Raw genomic sequence first — 24,985 nt, 5'->3', positions numbered from 1 at the left:
TCAGCAGAAATTTAACTGAAAAGATTTCATTATAAATTTAGATTTGGTCAAATGTACCAATGTAATTATAGTATCTATAACAGTGGTCATTCTCATAATATACTGGAAGACCACTTTGCAACTTACAGAAAGTCAATGTTTTACAGTAAAGAAATTAAGAAATGTGTCCTTGAATGGAATTTATATCATTTTTGAAATTATGTGGTAATACAAAATATAAAAATAATTTAAAATTTTATGGTAATATATAAGAATGTATAATCAAAAGGAATGCTAAAGAATGAAAAATGATATATACTGCTATCTTAACATCTTGATGGAGATAATTGGACATACCTATATGTTGTGTCCTTTACTGGCATCTTATTGCATCTGACCCATTTATCAGTATCAGGATCTAATCTTTCAACCCAGTATCCAGTGATTGGGCTGCCACCATCATCATCAGGCTCACACCATGTGAGAGTAACTGCATCTTTAGTGATATCAGAAGGTTCGAGGCGAGTTGGAGGTCCAGGTGGATCTATAGGCAGATAAGGATATAAGTGTTACATGTCCTGTATATAAATTTGACACTCAAATCCCAGTTTGGCACAAGAATCTTTTTAAAATAATTTTGGCCAATGGATTAATGAGAAACTTACCAAACTGAAATTTAGCTGTTATTGGAGAGGCTTGAACTGGTTCACCAACACCATACATGTTTTCTGCAGCCACTCTGAAGATGTATTCTTTGTTGGGTGTTAATTTGGTTGCCTTGTAGTTTGTATCCTTGACAGTTGATGAGAGCTTGTGCCACACTTCACTGTCCGTCGCTCTTCTCTCCACAACATAGTTTGTGATTTTAGATCCACCGTCATCGCGTGGTGGGTTCCATGTTAGAAGGCATGATTCGTTGGTCACTTCTGTGATGTCAAAAGCAGCTGGTGGTCCAGGTTTGTCTGTGGATGACATTACACATTCAGGAAAAAAAGCATTTTTAAAAAATCCTGTTTGATTTTAAAAAGTAGCTGCGATGAGTTTGCCCATTTTTGAAATGGCAGCCTCGCTCACCTAAGACGTTCACTTCCACCACCGCAGTGGCCCGACCACAGACGTTCACGGCCTCGATGATGTATGTGCCGGTGTCACTCCTCTTACTATCCATGATGGTCACCGTGGATTTCTTAGGAACATTTTCAATGGTGATTCTTTTGTCCTGCTTCAAAAGCATATCGGCCTTTGTCCAAGTTATTTTAGGTTCAGGTTTTCCAGTTACAGTGGCAGGAAGTTCAATTTTAGTTCCTGCTTTTACGGTGAGACCAGCGAGGAGCTTCACGTCAAGGAAGATTTCTGGGGCCTCTAAAATTGGAAAAGATTATTTACGATGTTAGCAAGTTCAAACAGAATTAAAGGCAGAGGCCTTGTTAATAACACAAAACCCCAACATACATACCCTGTGTATCCACAGCCTGGATTTCATCTGTGGGTTTGCTTGGTTTGCTAGGACCTTGCCTGTTCAAGGCCTTCACGCGGTAGGCATACCATTTACCTTCTTCAAGACCTGTCACTTCCATTCTATTGGAAAACAAAATAGGATATTTTACTATAATGCACATAACCTCTAGTGTTCATAATCTTTCTAAAATTCATACCTAATCTTAATAGAATACTACTCCTTAAATTAATTCTGGATTGCTTCAGTATTGTAACTAATGAAAACCTTGGAGGGGGGATAAGTTCAGCAGCACTTTTTAAAATTGGACAGGCACACCAGGGGAATTCTCAGTGAAAAAAAAGTAACACGTTTTCTAAAAGAAAAACACTCATTTTAGTGAGGAAGATGAAACATTTACTTGTGTGCCATAATTCTAAAATAATTTAAAAATATATAAAATATAGATATTAAATATAAAATAAAAATACAATTTATATTTTATTTATATAGTTATAAGATAATTATAAATATAAAAATAAATATAAAAATAATTATAAAAACCTACTTTGTTTCTGCAACTGGTTCTCCACAGGCAACCCATCGATCAGAGCCACGTGGACATTTTTCAACTATATAGCCTGTGATGCGTGAACCACCATCATGTTTAGGTGGATCCCATGTTAGAAAGATGCTGTTGGCTGTTCGATCTCTCCATTTAACATTCTCTGGTGGGTCAGGTACCGCTATAAACATTTTAAAGAGAGTCAGTCTTAGGTCATCTATGAAATCTCCATATTGCCAACCGTGCCTTTCCCCCATAACTTCAATTCCAGGTCTAAAAGTGAAAATGGCAATCAGAGGCTAGATAAGAAATCATCAAGGATGTACTCACTTGCAGGAACTGACATATTTACAGGTTCATCAACATATGCGGGTTCTCCGGGGCCACATTTGTTACGAGCACAGACTTTAAATAAATACTCTTTTCCTTGAACAAGATCAGGAACCGTGAATTCTAGGTCAGTCACAGAGTCTATAACCTGGGACAAAGAAATACAATTACTTGTTGCCCAAAAACCCTTTCCCTGAGTCAAAAGATTTTTATCATGAGCAGGGATACAAATAGAAATTGTTTTTGAATGATAAGGATTATTTCATATAAGAAAAAAGTTGCAGAGAAGACATAATATTTGGACCTTAATATATTAAGGTGAAACTTTCATAGTCTATACACATTAAAAAGGTAGCAGATAAGGTATTGAGTCTTTCCTCTAGCTTGGACATTAGAAACACGATTTCAAAGACTTTTTTTTTTTACTTATTAGACAGTGCTCCTGAGAGCGTGAGGAGGGGGAGGGGCAGAGGGAAAGGGAAAAGCAGGCTCCCCACTGAGCAGGCAGCCCAATGCTGGGCTCCATCCCAGAACCCTGGGATCATTTGTCTTCGGCTCAGGTGTCCAAGACAGATGCCTAACTGACTGAGCCACTTAGGTGCCCCCAGAAATATGGTTTTAAATCAAGGTAAAAAACAGTAATGAGTAAATAACAGTAATAAACTAAGGAGAAAAAAAAGATGGTAGATTGGGCCAACTAAGATAATCTAGTGGAGTGAGAAGTCTGACCACCAGGGAATCAAGTACTTAGTGTCCTTAGAATGGCTTATAGCTTAATAGGACATATTGGGTACTTATCAGGTATCAAAGGAATAGGTTCCGTTTTATTTTTTTCGTAAACTTAGAAAATTTGGTAAAGCACAAAATAAGGCAATTATACCAAATTTTGGTTGAACTACCTCAGAAAGCATTAGCATCAAGACATTTTAAAAAAGTTTTTGGTTCTTTTTCGGCAAGGCAAAGTGAAACCATATAAACTATGTCTGGCATCCCAGCATGGTGGGCTTTCCCCCACTCTTTTCTCCGGTGTTGGTGCATTGCTGCTCAAAACTCACTTTAGTCCATGTTTTCCGGCTGACTTCTCGTTTTTCAACAACATATCCAGTTAATGGACTTCCTCCATCATCATCTGGTGGTTCCCAAGTCAAATGTACCGAGTCTCTGGTTATGTCACCAAATTTCAGTTCTTTGGGTGCACTTGGGCGAGCTGAGAAAATGCAGTTAGAAATCAATATAGGTAACAGCTTGAACCAATATTTCTTAATACTGTCAAATCACCTTATATAACACAAGTTTAGGTCCTTACCAATTACATTGACATCAATTTCTCCAGAAATTGCTTTCACGCGATTTTCTAATTTCAGTGTATAAATGCCCTTGTCCGGACGTTCACTTGGAGAAATGACAAGTTCAGCATAGGCAGATAAGGTTTTTATTTTCACACGGTCTCCTGCTTCTAGTACTTTATCTCCAAAAGACCAGGTTGCACTTGGCCTTGGATAGCCTGTACTTGGAACCAGGATTGTGATAGGATTCGGGACAATAACTTCCAGGCCATCTTTAAATGCACTTAAATCCATTGTTGGTTCAACTACCAAGAAGAAAAATTAATGAGTTTCCAGTAATGTATTAAGGCCCTCATACCCTGAAGTAGTTATGCGCTATTCCCAAATCTAAAAACAAAATATCCACTTACCAGATGCATCATCAGCAGTTAGAGGACCAAGAATTTCAGATGGATCTGAAACACCAGCTTCATTTTCTGCAGATACTCGATATAAGTATTTATTTCCTTTTTGTAATCCAGTAACCTAAAGTTACGAATCAATATTTGTAAAAACATGTACATTTAAGTCCATGATCATACACCGAGTATTTTTATAGATGCAAATTCCCTACCTGGTAAGTCAGTTTAGGGACAAGTTTCTTATTGCAACGAATCCAATTATCTTTTCCTTCTTCACACCGTTCAATTATGTAACCCAATATTGGGCTTCCTCCATCTTTCAGAGGAGGCTCCCATGTGAGCTGAACTGATGACTGAGTCTGATCTGAGGAAGTTAGGTTCACAGGAGGACTTGGTCTCTCTGGAATGGAAGAAAGAGTTGGAGCACATCATTTAATTCAGTGACAATTCATTAATGCATAGTCATTTCTATCAGCCCCATTAAAATAATCAGGCTTGCTGAATTCACTAAGTAGGCATGGTCTGGATTTCTATGATTTGTGCACATCTTTCTGATGTTCTACCTTTTCATTATTTTAATAGGCCTAATTTCTAGATTTCATAAAGTACTTATTTCCTTTTTTTGATGGGCTTACCAATTGGATCAGCAACTTTGACAAAGGGCGTGGCCGCACTTGGTTTCCCCACTCCAATTCGGTTTTGGGCTCTGACCCGGAAACTGTAATCTTGTCCTTCCACCACATCAGTGACAGTTGCAGATAGGTCTTCAGCTCTTACTGTCATGGCAGTGTCCCATCTGATAGAAGTCTTATCTCTTAATTCAATAACGTAGTTTGTGATCACAGCTCCTCCGTCATACTCTGGTGGCTCCCATGTCAGTGAGACCCCAAATCTATTTATATCAGTGATGGCTACGTTCAAAGGAGGGCCTGGAACATCTGGATTTCATCACAGAAGAAAACACAGCTTTGGGTTAAATCAGGGATAAAAGCAAGATGAGCTCGTTTGCAATTTACTTAAAAACTTCTTACCATATTTACTCCTTGCTTCTACAGGGTTATCTGTTTCTACTGGTTCACCAGTGCCAACTCTGTTCCTTGCACTGACACGGAATAGGTACTCAACTCCACCTTTCTGTAGTCCAGTGACAGTAAACTCACAACTGTCCGCACGATCAGTGGCCAGAACCCACGTCTTCCTTTTGATGTCACGTCTTTCAACAACATAACCTATGATTTTGCTTCCACCATCGGTTAATGGCTCTTCCCAACCAAGGCTTACTTCACCATCAAATGTTTCTGTCACTTCTAAGTTACGTACTGGCCCTGGGACATCTGAAATTCATACATAAAATTTTTCTTTTAGTGTGTTACCGTGCTTTTAATTGTGCTTTGCCAATCAAGTCCAACTGATGCAAGGGCTTACCAATAACTTTTAAATTGATGAATCCTTCTGCTTTTCCATGTTTGTTCTGAAGCACAATTTTATACCTTCCTTTGTCTCCTTTCTTAGCTTCTAAAATCCTGAAAGAAGTTTGTTCAGCTGTAGTTTCAACAGTTTTTGAAGACAGAGGTTCATTTTCTTTAAACCACTCAGCTTCCGCTTTAGGGTAGGCATCATAGGGCACCACCATCGTCAGAGGCTGGCCAACGTCAACCACAAGATCCTGATCTTCTGTCTTGATTTTAGGTGCAGCTAGTGAGAAAAAGAACATGGGAATGCTCTTGAGTTATGTATTACAGTCCAGCTACACCATAGCTTCTTTACGATGTATTTGTTAGCAAATATTGGTTACATGACCTTGGAAGTATAGCACAATAACTTCAGAGCAGCCAGAGCTGCTTTTGCAAATTGTCAGACTTGAGATCAGAGGATGAAGAATGATATAAAACCGTAAAATCTCTTTTCTTTGCCAAAAATAATAACAGGGAACTAAATATAGTACAAAACATGTTGGTTTTTATAAAGTAGGCATGTCATACTTAGTTCAAGATAAACTAGACAAAATTTTTATGTACAAGGGAAACAGTCACGGCTTTTTTAGAATAACCCATAAGGATGTCTTGAAAGCTTGAGTCAGGATGAGAACAGACCTAAGAGGCTCCAGAGAGGTTTGGAAAATAGAAGAGACCAGCGCTTTCTCTAGGTCTGGGTTTTTGGGGATGACTTTGAGGGCAATATGTTAATTCTAGGAATTAATGAACAGCCACCATGAGCCAGTACCTGTTCAAGGTTCTAGCACGTAAAGAAGAATGCTATCAATGACCTCTAACTCAGGACACTTCGTGGTAAGAGACATTAGAATAGTTACGTGTGGATAGAGCCTAGCAGAAATAAAAGGCTTTCACAAGCATTATCGCATTAATTGTGAAATCTGAAACTTAACAGAGTATCTGTGATATTGTGAGGATACCTGAAAATAAAAGAAAGGGATTTACCTGCCAGTTCAAGCTTAGCTCTGGCTTCTTTGTCTTTGGCAATAAATCTGTATTCACCCTGGTCACGAGGTTGAATATTACAAATCTGTAGCCTGTGTATCTTTCCTTCACTCATCATCTGGTGTTTGTCACCCTGAACAATAACCATGTTATTTCTTAGCCACTGAACTTCCACCTTATCTTTGTTGAGCTCAGCCCAAAAGACAACATCAGTACCAGGGGCTTCGAGAATATCTTGGGGAGGCCTGATGATCTCAACAGGGATTTCTGAAAAGAAAACATAAAATGAATACAAAGACATTCATATTTGGGTTAATAACCTTTAAAACTGGTACCAATACTAAAATTGTCCTTTCATTCAGTATGTACCTTCCACAAAAAGTCTGGCTCGAGATTTTCTGTCTTCTACTCCACAAGCATATTCACACTCATCATCCAGCCTGCAGTCTTTTATAATGAGTCTATGTGTACTTCCATCTTTTTCAAATTTGTATCTAAGAGATCAAATTATTGGTTAGCTTGCATAATGATCACTAAATTGTCAAACATATACAGGTAGTTACAGAAAGAGAACTTAAGAGGCTTTCACTTACTTTTTGCCTTCTTTGATTTCTCTTCCATTTCTGTACCATTTCACATTTGCCTTCTCTCTGGAGAGCTGGCAGGAGAAGACCGCATCATCAAACTCAGTGACTGTCTGGTCTTCCAAGTGCTCTACAAATTCTGTCGGGGCTTCTATGATCAGAAGATCGGCAACAGATTTATCTTGTCCAGCGGTGACCATGTATTCACCCTCATCAGGGAAGCCACAGTCTTTAATGATTAGAGAGTGCTTATATTTATCAATTCTGTATAAAACCCGGTTGTCCAAAGGCACCTCTTCTCCATTTCTAGTCCACTTCAGTGTTACATTGAGGCGATTCACCTTGCACCAGAATGTGACTGTTTTCTTCTCCATTGTTTCAATATCTTTAAGAGGCTCAATAATCCTAAGGTCTTCCTCTGTTGTAAAGGAGAAGAATAATGTTGACTTGAACTGTGTTCATAATAGACGTTGACATAAAACTCTTGTTAATTCCATTTAAGTGCCTTACCTTCTACTATTAGATTAGCAGCACTCTTAACATTTTCACCTCTGTGATTGGTCAGAGACACACTATAATTGGCTTGATCATCTAATTGTGCATTTCGAATTCTGAGGGTGTAGACCAGGTCTTTCTGGAGAATAATGTATTTTGAACTATCAAATATGGCCTCTTCATTTCTGAACCATTTGGCCTTGGCACCTTCCGTATTGACTTCACAGTTGAAGACGACTTCTTGTTGTTCCTTTACACGAGTGTCCTTAAGAGGAACTATGATCCTGAGTTTTTCTGAAAGCAACAGACAATTCTTATAGTATGAAGAAGGACAAAAGAAAAAAAAAAAGAAGAAGAAGAAGGACCAAAGTAGAGACACATGTAAGTGAACCCACGAAGCCAAAACAAACTTACCAATTACTGTCAAGTGAGCTGCTGCTCTGGCGGCTCCAACCATGACTACGTAAGTTCCCATATCTTGTAATGTGGCATCTTTCACAACCAGGATCCTCTTTTTGCCATCAGCAATGATGTCATATTTGTCTCCAGATTCAAGTGTCTTATCATCCCTCTTCCACTGGACTTCAAAGCTTTCCTTTGATATAGTGCAGACAAATTCAGCCTTTTCTCCTTCAAGTACTTCAAGGTTTTGAGGCTTTGAGATAAATTCAGCAGCAAGTTCTGGAAAGAAGCAGGTGCGAGGTATTAAAAACTTCAGCATCGGTACCTTAAATGCATCAAGTAGGAGTTCTTAAACTATGATGTAATTTTCATACCATGTACTTTGACTTTGCCATCAGTTCGGGAACTTGGGAGTCGGCAGTTGTAGCTGCCAGCATCCTCAAGATGAGCGTTCTGAATGGTCAGGATTCTCTTTCGTCCATCGGTAAGGATTTCATATCTTTCTGTTTCAATGATCTCCTCATCCCCTTTGTACCAAACCACTTCTGCTCCAGGCTTGGAGACTTCGCAAACCAGTTTTATAGTGTCTGTTTCGCTAACTTCAACGTTGCCAAGATTTTTTGTAAAGACAGCTTCTTCTTCTGCAAGAATAGCAGCAAGAACAACGTTGAGTTAAACTGAAAATTATTGTTTTCCAAAACATATGCTTCTGCAAAGAAAGACTTCAGCCTTACCCAGTACGGTCAGCATGCCAGAAGTTCTTGCTGTCCTTACTTCACAGGAATATTCTGCTTCATCATCCAGGAGACATTTGTTGATGACAAGAATGCGCACTGCTCCCTTAGATATGATGTCATATTTTTTGCCCTTTTTAATTTCAGCACCATCTTTAAACCACTGAACCTATATTTGAGATACATAGATACTTTTATCAGTTTTCTTATTGTTCCTTCACATATGTGTCCTTAAGAGGAATTAGGATTTTGAGTTTTTTTGAAAATCACCAACAGGACTATGGTGTGAAGAAGAACCAAAGCGGTAAATACAAATAACCTAAACCCAAAAGGGCAGGAACAAACTTCTTCAGTTATTAAGTGAGCTGCTGTGATGCTACTATCAGTTATTAAAGATAATGGGATCCTGTAAGTTTAGAGCCATTCAGGGCTTCAGATATCATGCGGATTAAGTCCTTTGTTTTCTGGACGTGTAAACGGAGACTCAAAGTTGACTTGCCAACAGTTGTTAATGAGACACATGAAACTGCAGGTATTTGTTCATAGTCTAAGAACATAGCAATTTCACATGGCCCATAGCAATAATATCTGAATCTCCTGATTGTGAGTCCATTGTTTTTCAAGTGATAGTGGATGAATAATACTATAAAGAAAACAATGAAATCAAGTATGTATTTCAACACCAAAGTAATAATATTTAATCTAAAGGCAAAATGATACTCAGAGATAGGTTTGATTCACTTTCTTTTTTTTCCATTTTGTCTAGGCCCAAAGTAAACAAAGGTATCTGACAACACAAGAGAGCAGTCAGACAGTCACAGACCTTAGCATTTGCTCTGGAAAGTTCACACTCAAACCGAGCCATTTCTTTTTCTTTAACTTGAAGATCGGTAAGTGGTCTTAAGAATTCCACATGAGGAGCTGTAAGAGAAGATCATCAGAATTCAAAATGAGGTTTATAGCAATTTACTCTACATTACTGCGGTATATATTAAGAAAAAGTTAGTCTTTTGCAGGGCCTTTCCATCTTAATAGGCTATAACGGACTTTGAAAGCACTTGGAGCTGCCATTCATGCATGATACTTTGCTTTTGTATTTTACATATCCCTGTAGCTTTCATAAAACTATGTGGCATACTATATGTCCAGCTGATTATATCTATATGTCTATATCTATCACCTATCGATCACCAACAAGGTTCTCCTGAATGACAGCTGAAAGAAAAATTCTCCTTGATACTGCTCCAGAGTTGAAAGCTGATATTGTTAAAGGAAACACCAGTAGCAAAGAAACATTATTTTGTTTAAGGCAGGCTCCATACTCATTGAGAAATGAGCAGAATTCAGTGATAATGCAGCTTGAAGTGCTACAGCCATTCTTGCCTACGGCTCAGAGGAAGGAGTTTGCAATTGAAATCACACATGCTTAGCTTTTTTTTTTTTTTCTTTTATCAGCTTCAAAGATATCACACATAAGTCAGGCATCTATTAGTGCAACAAAGCAATGGGTTTTGTATGGGTGGCTGATTTGTTTTTTAATATTTTGTTTCATTTATTCCCAGAATAAAGTCAGCAGACGCGTAGGATCAGAGAGCGGCCTGCCCCCCTGTCCTTCCTTCTTTTAGGGCTCCTTGTGAGTCCTTCCCAGGATGATCGCTGTTGATCAGTGAAATTCTGGGACACAAATGCTGGCCAGTAGGCTGGAAGATATGCTCATGGTGGCTGAGCCTTCTTGGCGTGGCAACAAAGTAGATGACAAGGGGATAAAGGAGACCCAAGAAGCTACTCCCTCATTAGCTAAAAGCAGAGCAACCACAAAGACGAAAGAATAAAACAGTACAAGATGTATGAAGCACAATCAAAGCCACTATTTTGTAGCTGTTGACAGATGGGAAGCCACTAAACCAAAGAGCAGCTATTGCACAAAAATACACACTGAAAAATGTTATCACTGGACAAACGAATGAAGGAAGAAGGGAGCTAGCATGTGACATTTCGAAACAAGATGTATTTTTCACCAAAGGAAGAAGTAATGCTAAAAACCATGAGTGTTCTCTTCATTCACAGGACTCCAAGAATCCAGGCTTCACTCCACCTTATTATCCTTTATTTTCAGAGATAGCATTACGTAAGTGGGTCTTATATTACAGCGGACTTTAGCGTAATCCTATTCAAACTGAAATTTCATGCTCATTTTCTCGTTGTTCCTCACACCTGAGAATTCATTTCTTTCCAAGTGGAAATTGCTTGCCTTTCTTTCTCTTTTTTTCTTTTTTTAAATCATGACTCCTTTCTTGTCTCTTCCATTCAATGTGTCCTTATCTGTCTCAGGATATTCTGATAGTAGCTTTACCCCCGTAGACAAAGAGCACCTCTACTCACTAGTCAGAAGCACAGTGAAAGTGATCAATATGTCCTTATCAGACCAGATGTAGTAGAACGACTTTTTTCTTTCTTTCTTTCTTTTTTTTAAAACACATAAAGGATCAGGTTATGTCACTACTGATACTATAAGTTGCCAAGAAAGCAGTTAGGCCAAGAAGGGCATGCAAAAGGTGGCAAGGCTTTTTTGTTGTTGCTGTTGTTGTTATCAAAGAGTTGCAATGAAAAGTCCCGTGTAAGAAGAATACTTACGCACGACGTTCAGGTTACAGGAAGTCTTAAAATCCTTAGCATCACAAGTGTACATTTTAATATCCTCTGGGGTACAGCCGTGTATAATAAGTTTTCTGACCCTGCCATCAGCCACAATTTCATACTTCTTGCTTTTGAGAATTTCTGTCCCGTTTTTGAACCATTTCACCTTAGCATTTTCTCTGGATACTTCACACTCTAGTACTGCGGTGGCTTCTTCTTCGACCGTCTGGTCCTCAAGAGGCTTAGTGAACTCAACGGGGGGTTCTGAAAGAATCACACTAATTAGCCAAGGTAGTTTTCCTTTCCTTCTCCAAGACTTTGAGCACCTCCTCAACCTTCTTCTGAAATTGCCAGGGCTTTTTCTGTTTTTAAATTTCATTGTACGTTTTGATTCCACTTGGATGCTTTCCTCTAATAATGATGTTTCATCATTATTTGTACATACAGAGGAAAGGTGTTGTCTTAAACAATATGAAACATCAAGGACGTAGTAGCCGATCCTTGGTTAATAAAGTGGTAGATACTCTGTTTGATAATAATTCTTCCTCGAGCCATTTATTGAAAGCAACATAAACAGGGGGGACAGAAAGAGGAAGTAAAACATATTCTAGTCCGTTTTGACTCTTTGTTTTTTAAATAGTCTGTGAACTATTTCATTAAGCCAAAAAGTAAAATTTGGATATTTGATGGATTTTAATCATCTGTGGTACTCATCATAATTGAGAGCTGACATCATTTATGAACCTCTGCAGTATGCATGTTTTTAAAAATAAGCCTTGTAATTACCTTTCACGAAGAGATTGGCATGAGTTTTGAAATCTTTTGCTCTTAGTTGGACTTCTCCAGCATCTTCTAACTTTACATCCCTTAGAGTAAGTGTATGAACTTTTCCTTCTGAACGTGGGACCACCTAGTGTTTTTATTAAAAAAAAAAAAAAGTACAGTTTAAGACTATATGAAACAGCAGTTCCATACATACATAGGTACATTTAATTCACGTAGGTAAATAATTTGAAATAGTGCTTTCCAAGTTGTATAATCATATATAGAGCAATATGCCTTTGAAAATGATTTTAACCAGTAGTTTGGAATCTTTTAAGGAAGTTTTAGGCTTTCCTAAGTACCCTTACATAATTATTGGGTGGCCTTTTATGTTGAAATGCCTAGGCAAATTTCTGTTTATACTTCTGTATATGTATTTATATAGATAGGTAAATATTTTCTTCCATTTCTGCTACTGAGTTTATATATATGATAGAACTTAGAAAAGCTAAATCATGAAAGGAAGGAAAAAATTACTGCACATAGTAAGCGGCAAATCATGATCTTAGAATATCAAGACAAATGCCGCCATCGCTGTTAATATTTGGATGAGAGATTCTTGTTGTAAATGCAACCTTAGGTGGTTTGAAGAGAGAGTCTGTAGGAAAATGAGTTGTCCAAAACAATATACCACATTGATATGGGCTGTCATTAGGGCCCATAATTGCGACTTAGCACAATTAAAAATCAGCCTGCAGACAGGGCCATCTTCACAGTAATAACGCTAAGACGATCAGGGCTTTTTCTAGTTCTGCGGGAGGAAAGCCTGCAAGATCCTGTGCCCTGTCATCGAGATCGATTTTGCACTACTTAAGAGTTCATTTAGAGTTAAGAGTAATGTAAAATTTTTTACCAGTGAAACTATTTATTATTCTGGTGTGAAGGAAGAGGTCAAGAATAAAGTTTCATATGAAGATTTTCCTCAATGAAGGGCATGGCTGCTAATATAACGACCTTAATAACTGAGAAAGGTCAAAAACATAATAAGGGAACACAAACTGACAGGAGAAGGTAATTAAGACACGTCCTAGCATCATAGTTACTTATTCAACATGGTGCTTGAATGGGAAAAAAATTGTTTTTGTCATGATACTTCAAAATAAATTTTGGACTGTGAATTAGGGCTATTCTTTTAAAGTATTTCAGATTCCAACCAATCCACAGATATAGCTTATTCGTTTACACATTGTTTTATCATTTAAATTCCTCTGAGGCTGCTCTAGAATATTCTGTTACCAAGAATTTGTCTCAGAACAGTGGTTCTCAATAAATAGCTCAATCAATAAATAAATACAATGAACCCTGTTTATGTTAAAAAAGGAAAAACTAAGGTGAATTTTGTGGTGGCTTATGTTTGTAAGGATAACGTTAAGAGATTATCCTTTTAAAATATTGTTAACCTATCATGGATGCAAATTGCTGTAATAAGGCATATGACTGTGACCAAGCTGTTTAAGCTTAAATTCATAATTATTAAAAGGCCAATTAGGACTTAGCAGTGCTTTCTCAGACTGATGGCCAAAGTGGGAGTGGGACTCGTTTTCTCTAAAATTTTCTTTTTTGATTTCCTATTCCAATCACCTGTATTTGTTTGGTGTAGTTTTGGAGGCTAAACATTTTGCAAGCTGAAGTTGAAAGGCCTGAATTAAATTGGTGTTAGCAAATTTGTTATGAGAGATTTAAACAAAACCTGCAAAATGTAATAAATGACTTTATTACTTCACAGTTATATTTAATTTTTTTTTCTAGATTTTATTTATTTGAGAGAGACAATGTGAGCGCTGGTGGGGGCAGTAGGAGATAGAGAAGCAGATTCCCCAGTTAGCAGCGAGCCCAATGAGGGACTTGATCCCAGGACCCTAAGATCATGACCTGAGCTGAAGGCAGATGCTTAACCGACGGAGCCACCTAGGAACCCCTCTTTAAGTTCTTTTAAAAGAGAGACATAGAAGTAATACAAGAACAAGTTCAGAAACAGCTGAAATGTTTTGGATGGCTAAAGTAAAGAATTAAAATTCTTATGCCAAAAGAGACACAAGGAGGCCCCAGAGAATTGTAGTAAGGTGATCTTTTTTATTCCCAGAAAGAAGTTTAGTGTATGTGTGTGTGTGTGTATATATATATATACATGTATATATATAGTCATTTTTTTTAAATAAAAGAAGTGTGGATAAATTTTTTAGGAACCTACATTTCAAATAAAATAGAGCTTTTTTTTTTATTAGAACTAATGAGACTGATCTTTTAATTAAAAAAGCTCTCAATTTGACCAAAAGATACTCAGTAGCAAAAGAATAATATTGTCCTTAAGCAGTGTTTCTCTATTGAAATCTTGAGTTTTACAAATGTCCAAAGGATCTTGAAAAGTCAATCAGTTCTCTGCATTTGGACATGAAAACAATGAAACCACACTTCATAGGACAAATGTACATTTCAAAAAAGAAGAGCAAATTTGAAGGTGGAGATGCCTTTATCACCAAGTTCAGTATTTAGAAGACCTCGCTGCAGGGGAAGTGTCCTCACATGTAACTTAATTCTCATGCTGCCATTTGAATGCACAGAGCCTTTTTCTGTCCTTGGTAAAAAAAGAGACTGGTTGGCCAGCACTGTCTGCGTAACAGGCGGACTTTGTTCCTGAATTCCTGTTTAATTGCTCTGGTAGAACACTTGTTTTTTTGTTTGTTTTACTACAGTTGTTCAAAGGCATTTGCCTTCTTATTCATTACTTTACTCAACTTTGTGGCTCTTTGCTACCTGAATCCCTTTTAAGTTATATCCCTTCAGCTCTTAAAAGTTTGCTTTGTATTGAAGCCATGATGCCATCTTCAATATTATTTTTTTAAATATTGGGGAAAAAAATGTCCTAGAATAATGTACTGCCCTATGCTTTATTTCCAACCCATGTTGGACATTCTCTGTAGGTTTTATTCCAAGAATTCAAAATTAATGGAGAATTATCAAGATAATTTAAACATACAGACTGTTGTGGGAGACAGAAGAGATAGCTCGATTTAGGGAAATTGTATTTTGGGTCTATCTGAATGGTCATCTCAGTTTTTACTTACGGCCAAATTTTGGGCAAAGAAGACCTAACACTGAGAGCTGGTTATTTCCTCAAACTTAATGTATAGTTGCTCACGCATGTGGATAACCTCAGAGCCCTCCTTCTGGTCACAACTGTCAGCTGCACTGTAAATAGTCCACTTGGCATTCTGGAATTTGCACAGCTCAAAGCACTTGAGGGTTAAAAATAGCTTTGGAAAAATGCTTGAAGAGCAAATCTGCCCAGAAGTTATCTCAACTACTCGATCAACTGCCTGAAATGGAATTTCCATCTTCTCTTCTTAATCCCCTTATATGCAGAACACTAGAGAGCAGGGAGAGAATTAGTCACAAAACTTAATGTGGGCTGTTGTTACAAGGCATCTCTGATCAGAAGGCCTTTTTGATCCCTCCTGTCTTCCGGTTAATCAAACAAACTCTCACTGATAGCTAATCAGGATTTGCCTTTTCCTCAAAAAACGAAACACCTTATCGTACTTAACATTTTTATTTCCATTTCCATAAAAATACCATCAGGTTAAATCCAACAAAGATGTGATGCATCTGCTTTACAATTCCAGCGGAAATCAGGCTAGAGTAGGGATGGGGAAGGGACACTAGAAAGAGCAAAGACCAGGAACATACAGGTGAAGACAGCATGAGAGTAAAAGGAAGAGCAGGGCATGGCAACCACACGACTGCTTTCTTACCTTATCGCTGGGCTCCAGTTTCTTCCCTTTGAGATACCATTCCACCGGGATATCCTCGTAAGAGAGCTCGCAGTCAAAGGTGGCTGTCTCCCCTGCGGTCACCGTGACATCCTTCAGAGGCCTCAGAAGACCAATTACTCGTGCTTTGCGAGAAGAAGGAAACAGCTCGGGATCACTCATTTTGTAATTCCAAAAGAATAAATACACTTAGTTACTAATCTTCACGGTTGCTCTCTTCAGGAAGGAAAGAGCTGCAGGACTGGCCACTGGCTTAACTCTCATGTGAACGTGGCCTCTTGGTGCCGAGAAGGGGAGAGCTGGTGGCCGGAGGGTGGGGATTTGTAGGGGCCCTTTCGTGGTGATACACGAGGTCAGCAAGAAATCTGTGCTGCATCTGTCTCTCTGCCAGGCATCAAGTTCCTCTTGCTACATGTGGTATGTGACTTCCAAAATAACTAACACTGTGATTGGGAGAGGACGGGGCCCCGCGATCACATAGCCTGTCCACATCCATCAAACACTTTGCGCCTTCCAAAAATGTTAGCCCATGCACCCCGCCTCCCTTCTTGAGTCTGAGGTGCCCACACAGCCGAGTTTTTCTGTAGTGCTATAGTTGAACAGCCATCGAGGGATGTGGTCTTTCGGAGCGCTGAGTTAGACTCCCGTGGCATGCATTACTACTCTGAATGGAAGGAGGACACAGCAGGAGAATATGACTTGCTCGATTTTCTTTTGTTCCAAGGGCAAGCAAGGTCAGAGAAATTTCCAAAACTTTGGAATTTGAACCTTGTGTATGGTAGGATGTCAAAGAAGTAAATGCAAAAAAAGCCAGTTTCTGGACTTCGATAATGTTTTCTAATTCATTAAATCATTCCAATTCATTTACATTCATTTTCTACAAAAGCACATCCTTTCTTTTCACCAGAAACACATCCAACTTACGTTTCACTCGGAGGTGGGCACTAGATTTCACGTTGGCAGCTTGGAAATCCACCCCGCCGGTCTGGTCCAGGCGGCAGTTGTGCAAAATCAGGAAGTGCATTTTGCCTTCTTCCTTGATCTCACAATCCTGTGCCAAGAGAGAAAAAAAGGTTTCGTAGGAAACAATCTTTGGTATTTTCTTCTGAGGCCATCCTAGCTTAAGGAAAGGAACATTACAAATAATTAGCAGGGATATTTGATATAATTTTAAGCTCTTTTTTATGAAATAAAGTCTGCAGGTACTATCAAGAAAGCAAGATGTATTCTATCTGTGCAATTCGGAACCAACTAGCAGCATCGCGGGGTACCTACGACCTCATACCGCTACGCTGCGGCAAAAAGAAGGCAAATGTGCAGTCGTGTGCATTTGTAGATCCCAGTGTCTCTCTTTGGCTTACGGCCTGATAGAGAACCCGATATCGTGTTTTAAATGCCCTGCACGCACTCTGACTTTTTGCCTGTCCTTTTTATTTCACACAGCTCCGCTAGGTGTTGACAAGTTCAGAAATAGCCTCACAGGTGTTTGGAGTAGTGCCTCTCCCTTGAGTTTCCAGTTGGCATGGATATCCTCCTCAGAGATTTCGGTTTCAAAGCGGGCCGTCTCAGTCTCTATCACCTCCACACTGTGCAGAGGCCGCACCAGCTTGATCTCCCGATCTAGAAAAGGGAAGGGGCGGCATGGGTCATCAGCCTCTGGCAGAAACAACCCCAGCGGCTTCAAGAGTCGAACTCACCGAAATCTCCTCACCTTCGATGTTGAGCTTTCCTGAGGTCTTATCTGTGCCACAGTCGCAGGTATACTGCCCGGTATCTGATTTCAAGGCTTTCCTTAGGAGGAGTACGCGCTTCTTGCCGTGTGCCTTAATAACTACATTTGTAGATGGCTCTATTTCCTTCCCACCCTTAAACCATTTCACCGGCGCGTCTGCTTTGCTAATTTCACACTGTAGAATCACTTCATCTTTCTCTACGCCAGTGTAATCTTGAAGCTTTCCGGTGAAGTATGGATCTCCCTCTGCAAGTGAAGTATAAGTGGAAACATTCCATTAACCACCAAGGAAATGCAATCCCTGGGAACGTTCAAGAGGCAGCTCACAGAGTTCTGGGCGTACTTTAACACTGTACCAGGCTTTCGCTTATTTAACATGTTTATGTTCAGAAGTTCTCTATATGTTAGCAAGGGAACCAATGCATGTGATTTATCAAGAACTAGTCCATCTATCTTATATTTTGAAGTATGTTATTGACAGTAGTTTGAAAGACACTATGAAATTTAGCTTCAAATATAATGACGTGTTCCTTCATGACTCAGCTAAATTTCTAATTCCTTAGCGAATCCATTATGTCCATCCTGAAGCTTTCAGATTCACATTGTTAGTTTTTCTTCTATCAATAGTTTGCCATTTACAGTTTCTAGATATGTTAGACTTCGTACGTTACATACTTGATATAAGGGGCCAAGAGAAACAATGACTTTTATGACTGTAATTTCCGTGTTTCCTCTCTTATTAGAAGTTTGAAAACACTTTCCTGGAATCATTTTGATGAAGGGAGGAGATGGGAAGTATTTATAGCCCTACTTTAAACATGACAGGGCTCAATAATTAGGAGTTTTATTTCTTATCTGAACTGGCTATTTTGTGAGCCCGAGTCTTCATTACTTGAAAGTCCCCATATTTTTAGGTAAAAATATTTTAGAAAGACGCCTGATAATGTGACAGTTTTCAAGGACAGGGGCTGCTTCCATGCAATATAAACCCTTGGAAGACTGTTTTATATGATAGATACTCCACAAGTTTCTCCTGAGTTTAATGTAATAAATAGAAAAAAAAGCACCTACCAAGCACGGTGAGTTTAGCTTCTGAACTTAGCCCCATAGCTTCCACTTTAATTTGAGAGGTATCATCGATAGTGAGGTCTCTGAATGTGATGGAATGAGTCTTCCCTTCATCGTCCATCCAGACCGACCTGCTGGTGTGTAGGCGCTGGTCGTTCTTGAACCACTTAACCCGGATGTTATCGTGGGACAGATGCACAGTGAACACAGCACTCTCCCTCTCTTTGGCTGTTACATCCTTGAGTGGGGTGAGGAATTTGAGTCGGATTCCTATTCAGAAAAGAAAATCTCATTAATTCCTGCCCTTCAGGAGAAACTATAAAAAAGCAAAAGAAAAAAAAATTAAATGTGGTCTATTTCATAAAGAATATTTACCTTCAATGATCAGTTTGGCACTTGTGTGTTTATCTTCGGCTTCAAACATGTATTTTCCTTCATCTTCAAAAGCAGCTGACTTGATCACCAAGGAATGTTTAGTGCCGTCCTTTATCAGCTCAACTTTGTCATCACCTGTGATTTCCTGGGTTCCTTTCAGCCAACGGAATGTTTTCGGCTCCCTTGACACTTCGCACTCAAACTTAGCCTCATCTTTCTCAAAGACTTTAACGTCACTGAGAGGCGTGATGAAGATGAGTGGCAGTTCTGCAAAGAGAGGACGGGGTGGATGAAGCCAGATTATGCTTCCGTTCATAACCCCAATCAGGTCAGGGTCTCGAAGTCTTGCAAAGAAAATAACAAAAGGGTGGCTGACAGGCGGAGCATACCTTTCACTTTCAGATTGGCTGCAGATTTGGCATTGGCAGCCTGGAAGGAGACCTCCCCTGTCATAGGCAGCTGGCAGTTGTAAAGGACCAGAATATGCTTCTTCCCATCTTCGATGATCTCACAGTCCTATTTGGAGTGAGAGGTGGAAGAGGGACAGAGCAAGAAGAATGTCATTGTCATAACTGGGGATTCCTACCAATCATCAAGACATTTTAGACCCAAAGTCTATCTTTTTTCACCCCAAACAACCGAACAAGCCCCTGCCTGTGTGATCGAATGATCTTGACTTACAGGAGAAGCAGTTAAAGGCTCTCCTTTTAACTTCCACTGGCCGTGAACATCTGGTTCAGAAAGTTCAATTTCAAAGCGAGCTGTTTCACCAACAAACAATTCTACTCCGTACAGAGGTTTTTCCACTTTTATCAGTCGGGCTGAAAGTACACAGAGTTTCATTAGGATGACTGAACAAATACACTTCGTGTACAGATAGGGTGAGTTGACAAATTCTGAGCAACTCACCCTCAACGTTAAGATTTGCTTTTGTCTGGTCGGTGCCGCAGTCACACATGTATTCGCCTTTATCTTTAAGGTCTGCCTTTTTGATTTTTAGGACGCGGCGCAGGCCATCCGACTTGATAGAGTATTTTGTTGAAGGTACAATCTCTTCACCATCTTTGAACCATTTCACTGGCACGTCTTTGCTCACTTCACACTTCAGAATAATCTCATCCTTCTCGACTCCAGTTTTGTCATGTAATTTCACAGTGAAATAGGGATCGGCCTCTGGAAAAGCCAGTCAGCAGATCATCAGGAGAACGTGAAGATTAAAGTTTACTGGAATCACAAGTGGCAAAATACTCAAAGACCACCCCCTCTCGCCATCCCCAAACTGGCTATGTAGTCATCGTTGGTCATGTTTACCTAAGACCTTCAGGTTTGCGGTGGAGCTCAGGTCCTTAACTTGAGCTTTTATCTGGGATATATCATCCAGTGTCACTTCTCTCATTTCCAGTTTGTGAGTCTTGCCCTCAGATGAGATGAGTACGGTTCTGCTCGTGTGGAGTTTGGCATCATTTTTGAACCAGACTACGTGCATTTTTTCATGAGAAAGCTCACAAACGAAAGTTGCTGTTTCGCCCTCTTTCACTGTTTGGTCTTCAAGAGGCGATATGAATTTCAACCTTATACCTGCAGTGTAAACATGGAGAATGTGCTTAGAAACACAGTTTACCTTCAAAATAGTCCACTCTAATCTGCCAAGGTCAAAAGGATCCATTTTGCATAGCGTTTATTTATTCTTTTCAAATGGATCTATCCTCCATTAAAAAAAAATTAAGGGGCTTCTTTTGGTGATGATGTGACAGCAAAGTTGTGGTGCCCACTGTCACTTATCCCTATTAGAACTTGGTGTTTGTGGCATAAGCCTTAAGAGTTGGCTTTTCTTTCGGTAACACAAGTACCTGACTTCAGCTCTGCCTGCCAGACATCCACCTCAGAGATGGCCATCTTGCGTAAACACATTGCCAGCCACAGGGCCGGAGCAGGAGCCAGGCTGGGCCCCTCCCCACCATGCCCCACAGGCTCCTCTGTGTCTGAGACCTTGGTTGATTTTGATAACTGACCACTTGGGCAGCTTGGTTTTTTTTTTTTTTTTTCCCTTTCCCTCACTTTAACTTCCTGCTCTTATGTTTTAAATTCACCATAAGGAGTAGTAAGCCCATAAACCATAGACCCCGACCCTCAACCACAATAAAAATGGAACCCCAGGCCCGCTCTCTACCCCTCACCCTCTCCTCCAAAACAAAACAAAACAAAACAAAACAAAACAAATGAAATGAAATGAAACAAAACCAAACCAAAACCAAAAAACCCCTGGCTCTGTGGCCCCAGGAGTGCTGTGTAATTTCCAGGTCCTCTAAATAATAAACCTTGTCTCTTTCAACGTTTCCTGATGGTTACTGCCGAGGGCATCTTGCAAGCATAGTAAGAACCACAAGGGCTGGTCCAGCCACAACGCTGGTTCTTGATAGGCTGAGAATGGCCCACAAAGCATTCTATCATTAAAGTCATATATTCGTGTGCTTGCATGCGGGATCCTATAGCCAGATCTCATCAGCTCTTACCTGTAACAAATAATCGTGCCGAGCTCTTCTTGCCCGCCACCTCAGCAGTATAAACCCCTTCGTCACTAAACTGAGAATCATTGATGACAAGAATGTGTTTCTTTCCATCAACAATGATATCAAACTTGTCAGATGCCTTGATTATATCAGGTCCTTTAGACCATATCACATTCGCCTCTCGAGTGAGGACACATTCAAATCGAGCTTGTCGCCTTTCCGGAACAGTGACGTCCTTCAGAGGCACAACAAAGTCAAGTTCGATTTCTGAAAATCAAACATTAAGAATGAGGTTTCCAGAACGCAAGGGGCTGTGAAATGAAGTCGAGTCCACTCCATGCGTTCTAAAAGCCCATACCTTTTACTGTCAGGATGGCAGTGGTAAACGCATTAAGTGCCTGGTAAAGGACTTCTCCAGCTTGGTCCAGTTTGACTTTGTGCAAAGTTAAGAAGCGTTTTCCACCTTCCGCTTTGATTTCACAGGTCTGGAAAACAATGGTCTTGGTTAGCACTTGAATTAGGTAAGTTCCCGTGAGGAGAAATGTTTCAGATACACATGTCTACAGATGTCCTAAAAACTACTACTAATAAAAGTGAGTAAAAATGTCTAGTCATAAAATATTAAAAAATTGCCAGAGCTGTCCACAAACAGTGCATCAAAGTTCTTCCCCTCTTTGAGACTTCAGAATCCTGAAAGAACTCTATCGTCATTGAAATGTGAATGTCAAACTGAAGATAGAATGTGGATATTTTATGTGACTGACAACTTAAAATGGGAAGGGACTCACAGGTGAGGGCCGAAGAAGTTCTCCTTTCAGTTTCCACTGTCCAGGAATGTCTGCCTCTGAGATTTCTGCATCAAAGCTTGCACTTTCATTCTCATAAATGGTGACGTCCTCTATTGGTTTAAGCAATTCAACTTCACGATCTGTATTGGTCAGGGATGAAAAATCATAATGCTTTTAACAACCTAATAACACTGCTGTCTTTTTTTTTTTTCTTCCTTTTTTTTGGTGTGTTATTTTGCCTTAATCACACACAAAACCTAATCTTTTAGAATATAAGGAAAGACTTTTATACCTCCGAGTGTCAGCTTCGCGGGGTATCTTTTCCCTTCAATTTCCACCGCATATTCATCAATATCTTCTGGGGTAGCATTCTTGACTTTGAGGAATAGTTGTTTTCCTTCTCTGACTATCTCAGTCTTATCATTCGGTTCCAACGGGATTTCATCATATCCTTTGAACCACTTAATGTTTGGAGTTTCCTTTGCTATTACACAGCTAAAAACAGCTGTCCCCTTCGGTTTCACATGCTGATCTCGAATTGGTTTCACCAGCCAGTCTCTGATGACTTCTGCATGAAAATGAGGTCAGAAAAAAAATAGTCATGATCTGAACAAGTAATAGCAGTAACGTCCTTAGTAAATTTCAGAAATAGAAAAAAATTCTCAAAACTGGATATAATTAACTTGCTATGATGGGTTGATATTCCCCCATCTTAGATAAGGTACAAGGCTGGGAAATAAAACTCTCTCTTCCGTTTTGTTAATATAACATGAAGTACCAATAAGTATAATAAGCAGAACACAATTTCCCAGCCAAGTACTAACCTACTACTTTGACGCAGGATGAACATTCCAGGTTGTTGGCATTTTCCACAGTAACCGTGTATGTTCCAGCGTCTTGGTCGTCTGCGTCATTGATGGTCAGGGCTCGCAACAAGCCAATGACGCCGGGCACAATTTTGCCGGGTTTCTCCACCACAATCTTCCCATCCTTCCTCCAGACTACGTCGCGCTCTTTGTTTAACTCACAGCTCAAGTACAGCGGCTGTCCTTTGACCACGGTGACTTCCTCTTCAAGTGTTTTCACGAAACGCACAGGAAGTTCTGTGGAGAATTTCGGTATTAAAAATCTGCAAAGACTTTTTAATATACATATAATCTCTTCAAGGATAAAAAACTTGGAAATGAGGGGCGCCTGGGTGGCACAGAGGTTAAGCGTCTGCCTTCGGCTCAGGGCGTGATCCCAGCGTTGTGGGATCGAGCCCCACATCAGGCTCCTCCGCTATGAGCCTGCTTCTTCCTCTCCCACTCCCCCTGCTTGTGTTCCCTCTCTCGCTGGCTGTCTCTATCTCTGTCAAATAAATTAATAAAATCTTTAAAAAAAAAAAACCTTGGAAATGAGAGGTTTTGGCTCAAGTTACAATAAAAATTACTACTGAGGTTTGCTGTGTTACAGTTTAATAGGGCTCATACTCAGCAGACTGGAAATTACCTTCTACAACAAGTTTAGCTGTGGAGGTCTTTTCCTTATTTCCCAAACGTAAGACACAGGTGTATTCGCCGGCATCAGACAGCTGGACGTCCATGATATGCAGCTTTCTGTCTTTACCATCTGCGATGAATCTGTGTTTTGGGCTCTCACGGATATTGCTACCGTCTTTCATCCAGCTCGTAATTGCAGTGGAGGGGGAGACTAAACATTCAAAGATGGCAGAAGACCCCACTGACTCTGCTTCAGTCAAGACGATGTCTTTCATTTCTTTCACAAACTTCAGGGGCACAGCCTTTAGCTGGTAAGTGAATGGGGCTTCATCAGGAGGCTTCTCGCCACCACTTCCTGGTCTTAACTTCTTCCTTTCAGCTTCTATTGGTGAAGGAGTCTTTTTGGCGACACCTAATTCAAAAGAAAGTTAAACGCGGATTTAGCATTTTCATAAGGGTCAGAAGGGCATACTTGGCTGCCTGCTGGATCGAACCAGTGATAGCACAACTGGAAGATGAGAACAGAAAATTAAAGAGTAGGCCAATTGAAAGGCCAATTGAATTTATACTGCCTTCTTTCGGATAGGAAAGTGAGCTAGCATAAGGAATCCATGAATAAGAAATGTTCTTCACTTTCTCAAGTTTTAAACCTGAATATCAAATGTCCCAATTAAGGTCTAATTATTTTATCTGTCCTGTATAAGTACCATGTATATGAGGAATGAAGCTAAGAGTTTATAGGGTTCATTATGCTAACATATAGTTGGTTATACATAATACCCACTTGGATAATATTAGAGGTTTGTTACTTGAAATAGCAGAAGACATATTAGTTTTACCAGAATCAATTAGGAATAATAAAGATTGTTATAATTTTTGAAACCTTTTCCCCCTTGAATATAAAGTTTCTCAGAGTGAAAGGTTACAATTTAGGTGCAGGGAAAGGACTCTTACCTTTGATGGGACCTTTCGGCTTGGCAGCCTCCTCCTTAGGTGCTTTGGCTTCTGAAATAAAAAGAACACTTGGCATTTAAACAATTTTCAGACCGATTTTATGCTTAGTAGTAAACCAGGAGGGGTGAGTCATGTTATTATAAATATTAATGCATGAAGAGAAATTGGCTTCATTTATCTGACTTCCATGGAGAATACT

General features: G+C 39.6%; 1 protein-coding gene across 5 annotated transcripts in view; it reads right to left on the bottom strand.

Annotated features, from left to right (window-relative positions):
* TTN (titin) overlaps positions 1-24,985 on the bottom strand; it is a 266,895-nt gene that overhangs the window by 85,372 nt on the left and 156,538 nt on the right. For all 5 annotated transcript variants that reach the window (XM_040643349.1, XM_040643355.1, XM_040643369.1 and 2 more), the window contains 40 exons: positions 24,787-24,837; positions 23,843-24,244; positions 23,176-23,454; positions 22,644-22,919; positions 22,352-22,491; positions 21,922-22,048; positions 21,567-21,830; positions 20,365-20,631; positions 19,963-20,226; positions 19,735-19,874; positions 19,443-19,569; positions 19,054-19,320; positions 18,682-18,948; positions 17,590-17,856; positions 17,359-17,498; positions 16,803-16,929; positions 15,861-16,003; positions 12,073-12,196; positions 11,284-11,550; positions 9,473-9,570; positions 8,650-8,818; positions 8,290-8,556; positions 7,928-8,194; positions 7,529-7,807; positions 7,028-7,436; positions 6,804-6,928; positions 6,435-6,701; positions 5,422-5,691; positions 5,028-5,330; positions 4,632-4,934; positions 4,209-4,396; positions 4,006-4,120; positions 3,616-3,900; positions 3,365-3,516; positions 2,310-2,457; positions 1,983-2,160; positions 1,436-1,557; positions 1,054-1,341; positions 645-941; positions 337-523 (listed from right to left, as the gene is read on the bottom strand). In XM_040643349.1, coding sequence (XP_040499283.1) covers positions 337-523; positions 645-941; positions 1,054-1,341; positions 1,436-1,557; positions 1,983-2,160; positions 2,310-2,457; positions 3,365-3,516; positions 3,616-3,900; positions 4,006-4,120; positions 4,209-4,396; positions 4,632-4,934; positions 5,028-5,330; positions 5,422-5,691; positions 6,435-6,701; positions 6,804-6,928; positions 7,028-7,436; positions 7,529-7,807; positions 7,928-8,194; positions 8,290-8,556; positions 8,650-8,818; positions 9,473-9,570; positions 11,284-11,550; positions 12,073-12,196; positions 15,861-16,003; positions 16,803-16,929; positions 17,359-17,498; positions 17,590-17,856; positions 18,682-18,948; positions 19,054-19,320; positions 19,443-19,569; positions 19,735-19,874; positions 19,963-20,226; positions 20,365-20,631; positions 21,567-21,830; positions 21,922-22,048; positions 22,352-22,491; positions 22,644-22,919; positions 23,176-23,454; positions 23,843-24,244; positions 24,787-24,837 — 8,656 coding nt within the window. The remainder of the gene's footprint in view (positions 1-336; positions 524-644; positions 942-1,053; positions 1,342-1,435; positions 1,558-1,982; positions 2,161-2,309; positions 2,458-3,364; positions 3,517-3,615; positions 3,901-4,005; positions 4,121-4,208; positions 4,397-4,631; positions 4,935-5,027; positions 5,331-5,421; positions 5,692-6,434; positions 6,702-6,803; positions 6,929-7,027; positions 7,437-7,528; positions 7,808-7,927; positions 8,195-8,289; positions 8,557-8,649; positions 8,819-9,472; positions 9,571-11,283; positions 11,551-12,072; positions 12,197-15,860; positions 16,004-16,802; positions 16,930-17,358; positions 17,499-17,589; positions 17,857-18,681; positions 18,949-19,053; positions 19,321-19,442; positions 19,570-19,734; positions 19,875-19,962; positions 20,227-20,364; positions 20,632-21,566; positions 21,831-21,921; positions 22,049-22,351; positions 22,492-22,643; positions 22,920-23,175; positions 23,455-23,842; positions 24,245-24,786; positions 24,838-24,985) is intronic.

Source organism: Ursus maritimus, unplaced genomic scaffold (assembly GCF_017311325.1).
Source record: "Ursus maritimus isolate PB19 unplaced genomic scaffold, ASM1731132v1 scaffold_1, whole genome shotgun sequence".
Taxonomy (NCBI): Eukaryota; Metazoa; Chordata; class Mammalia; order Carnivora; family Ursidae; genus Ursus; species Ursus maritimus.
The sequence above is the reverse complement of the archived record's forward strand: the minus strand, read 5'-3'. Positions and strand labels throughout refer to the sequence as shown.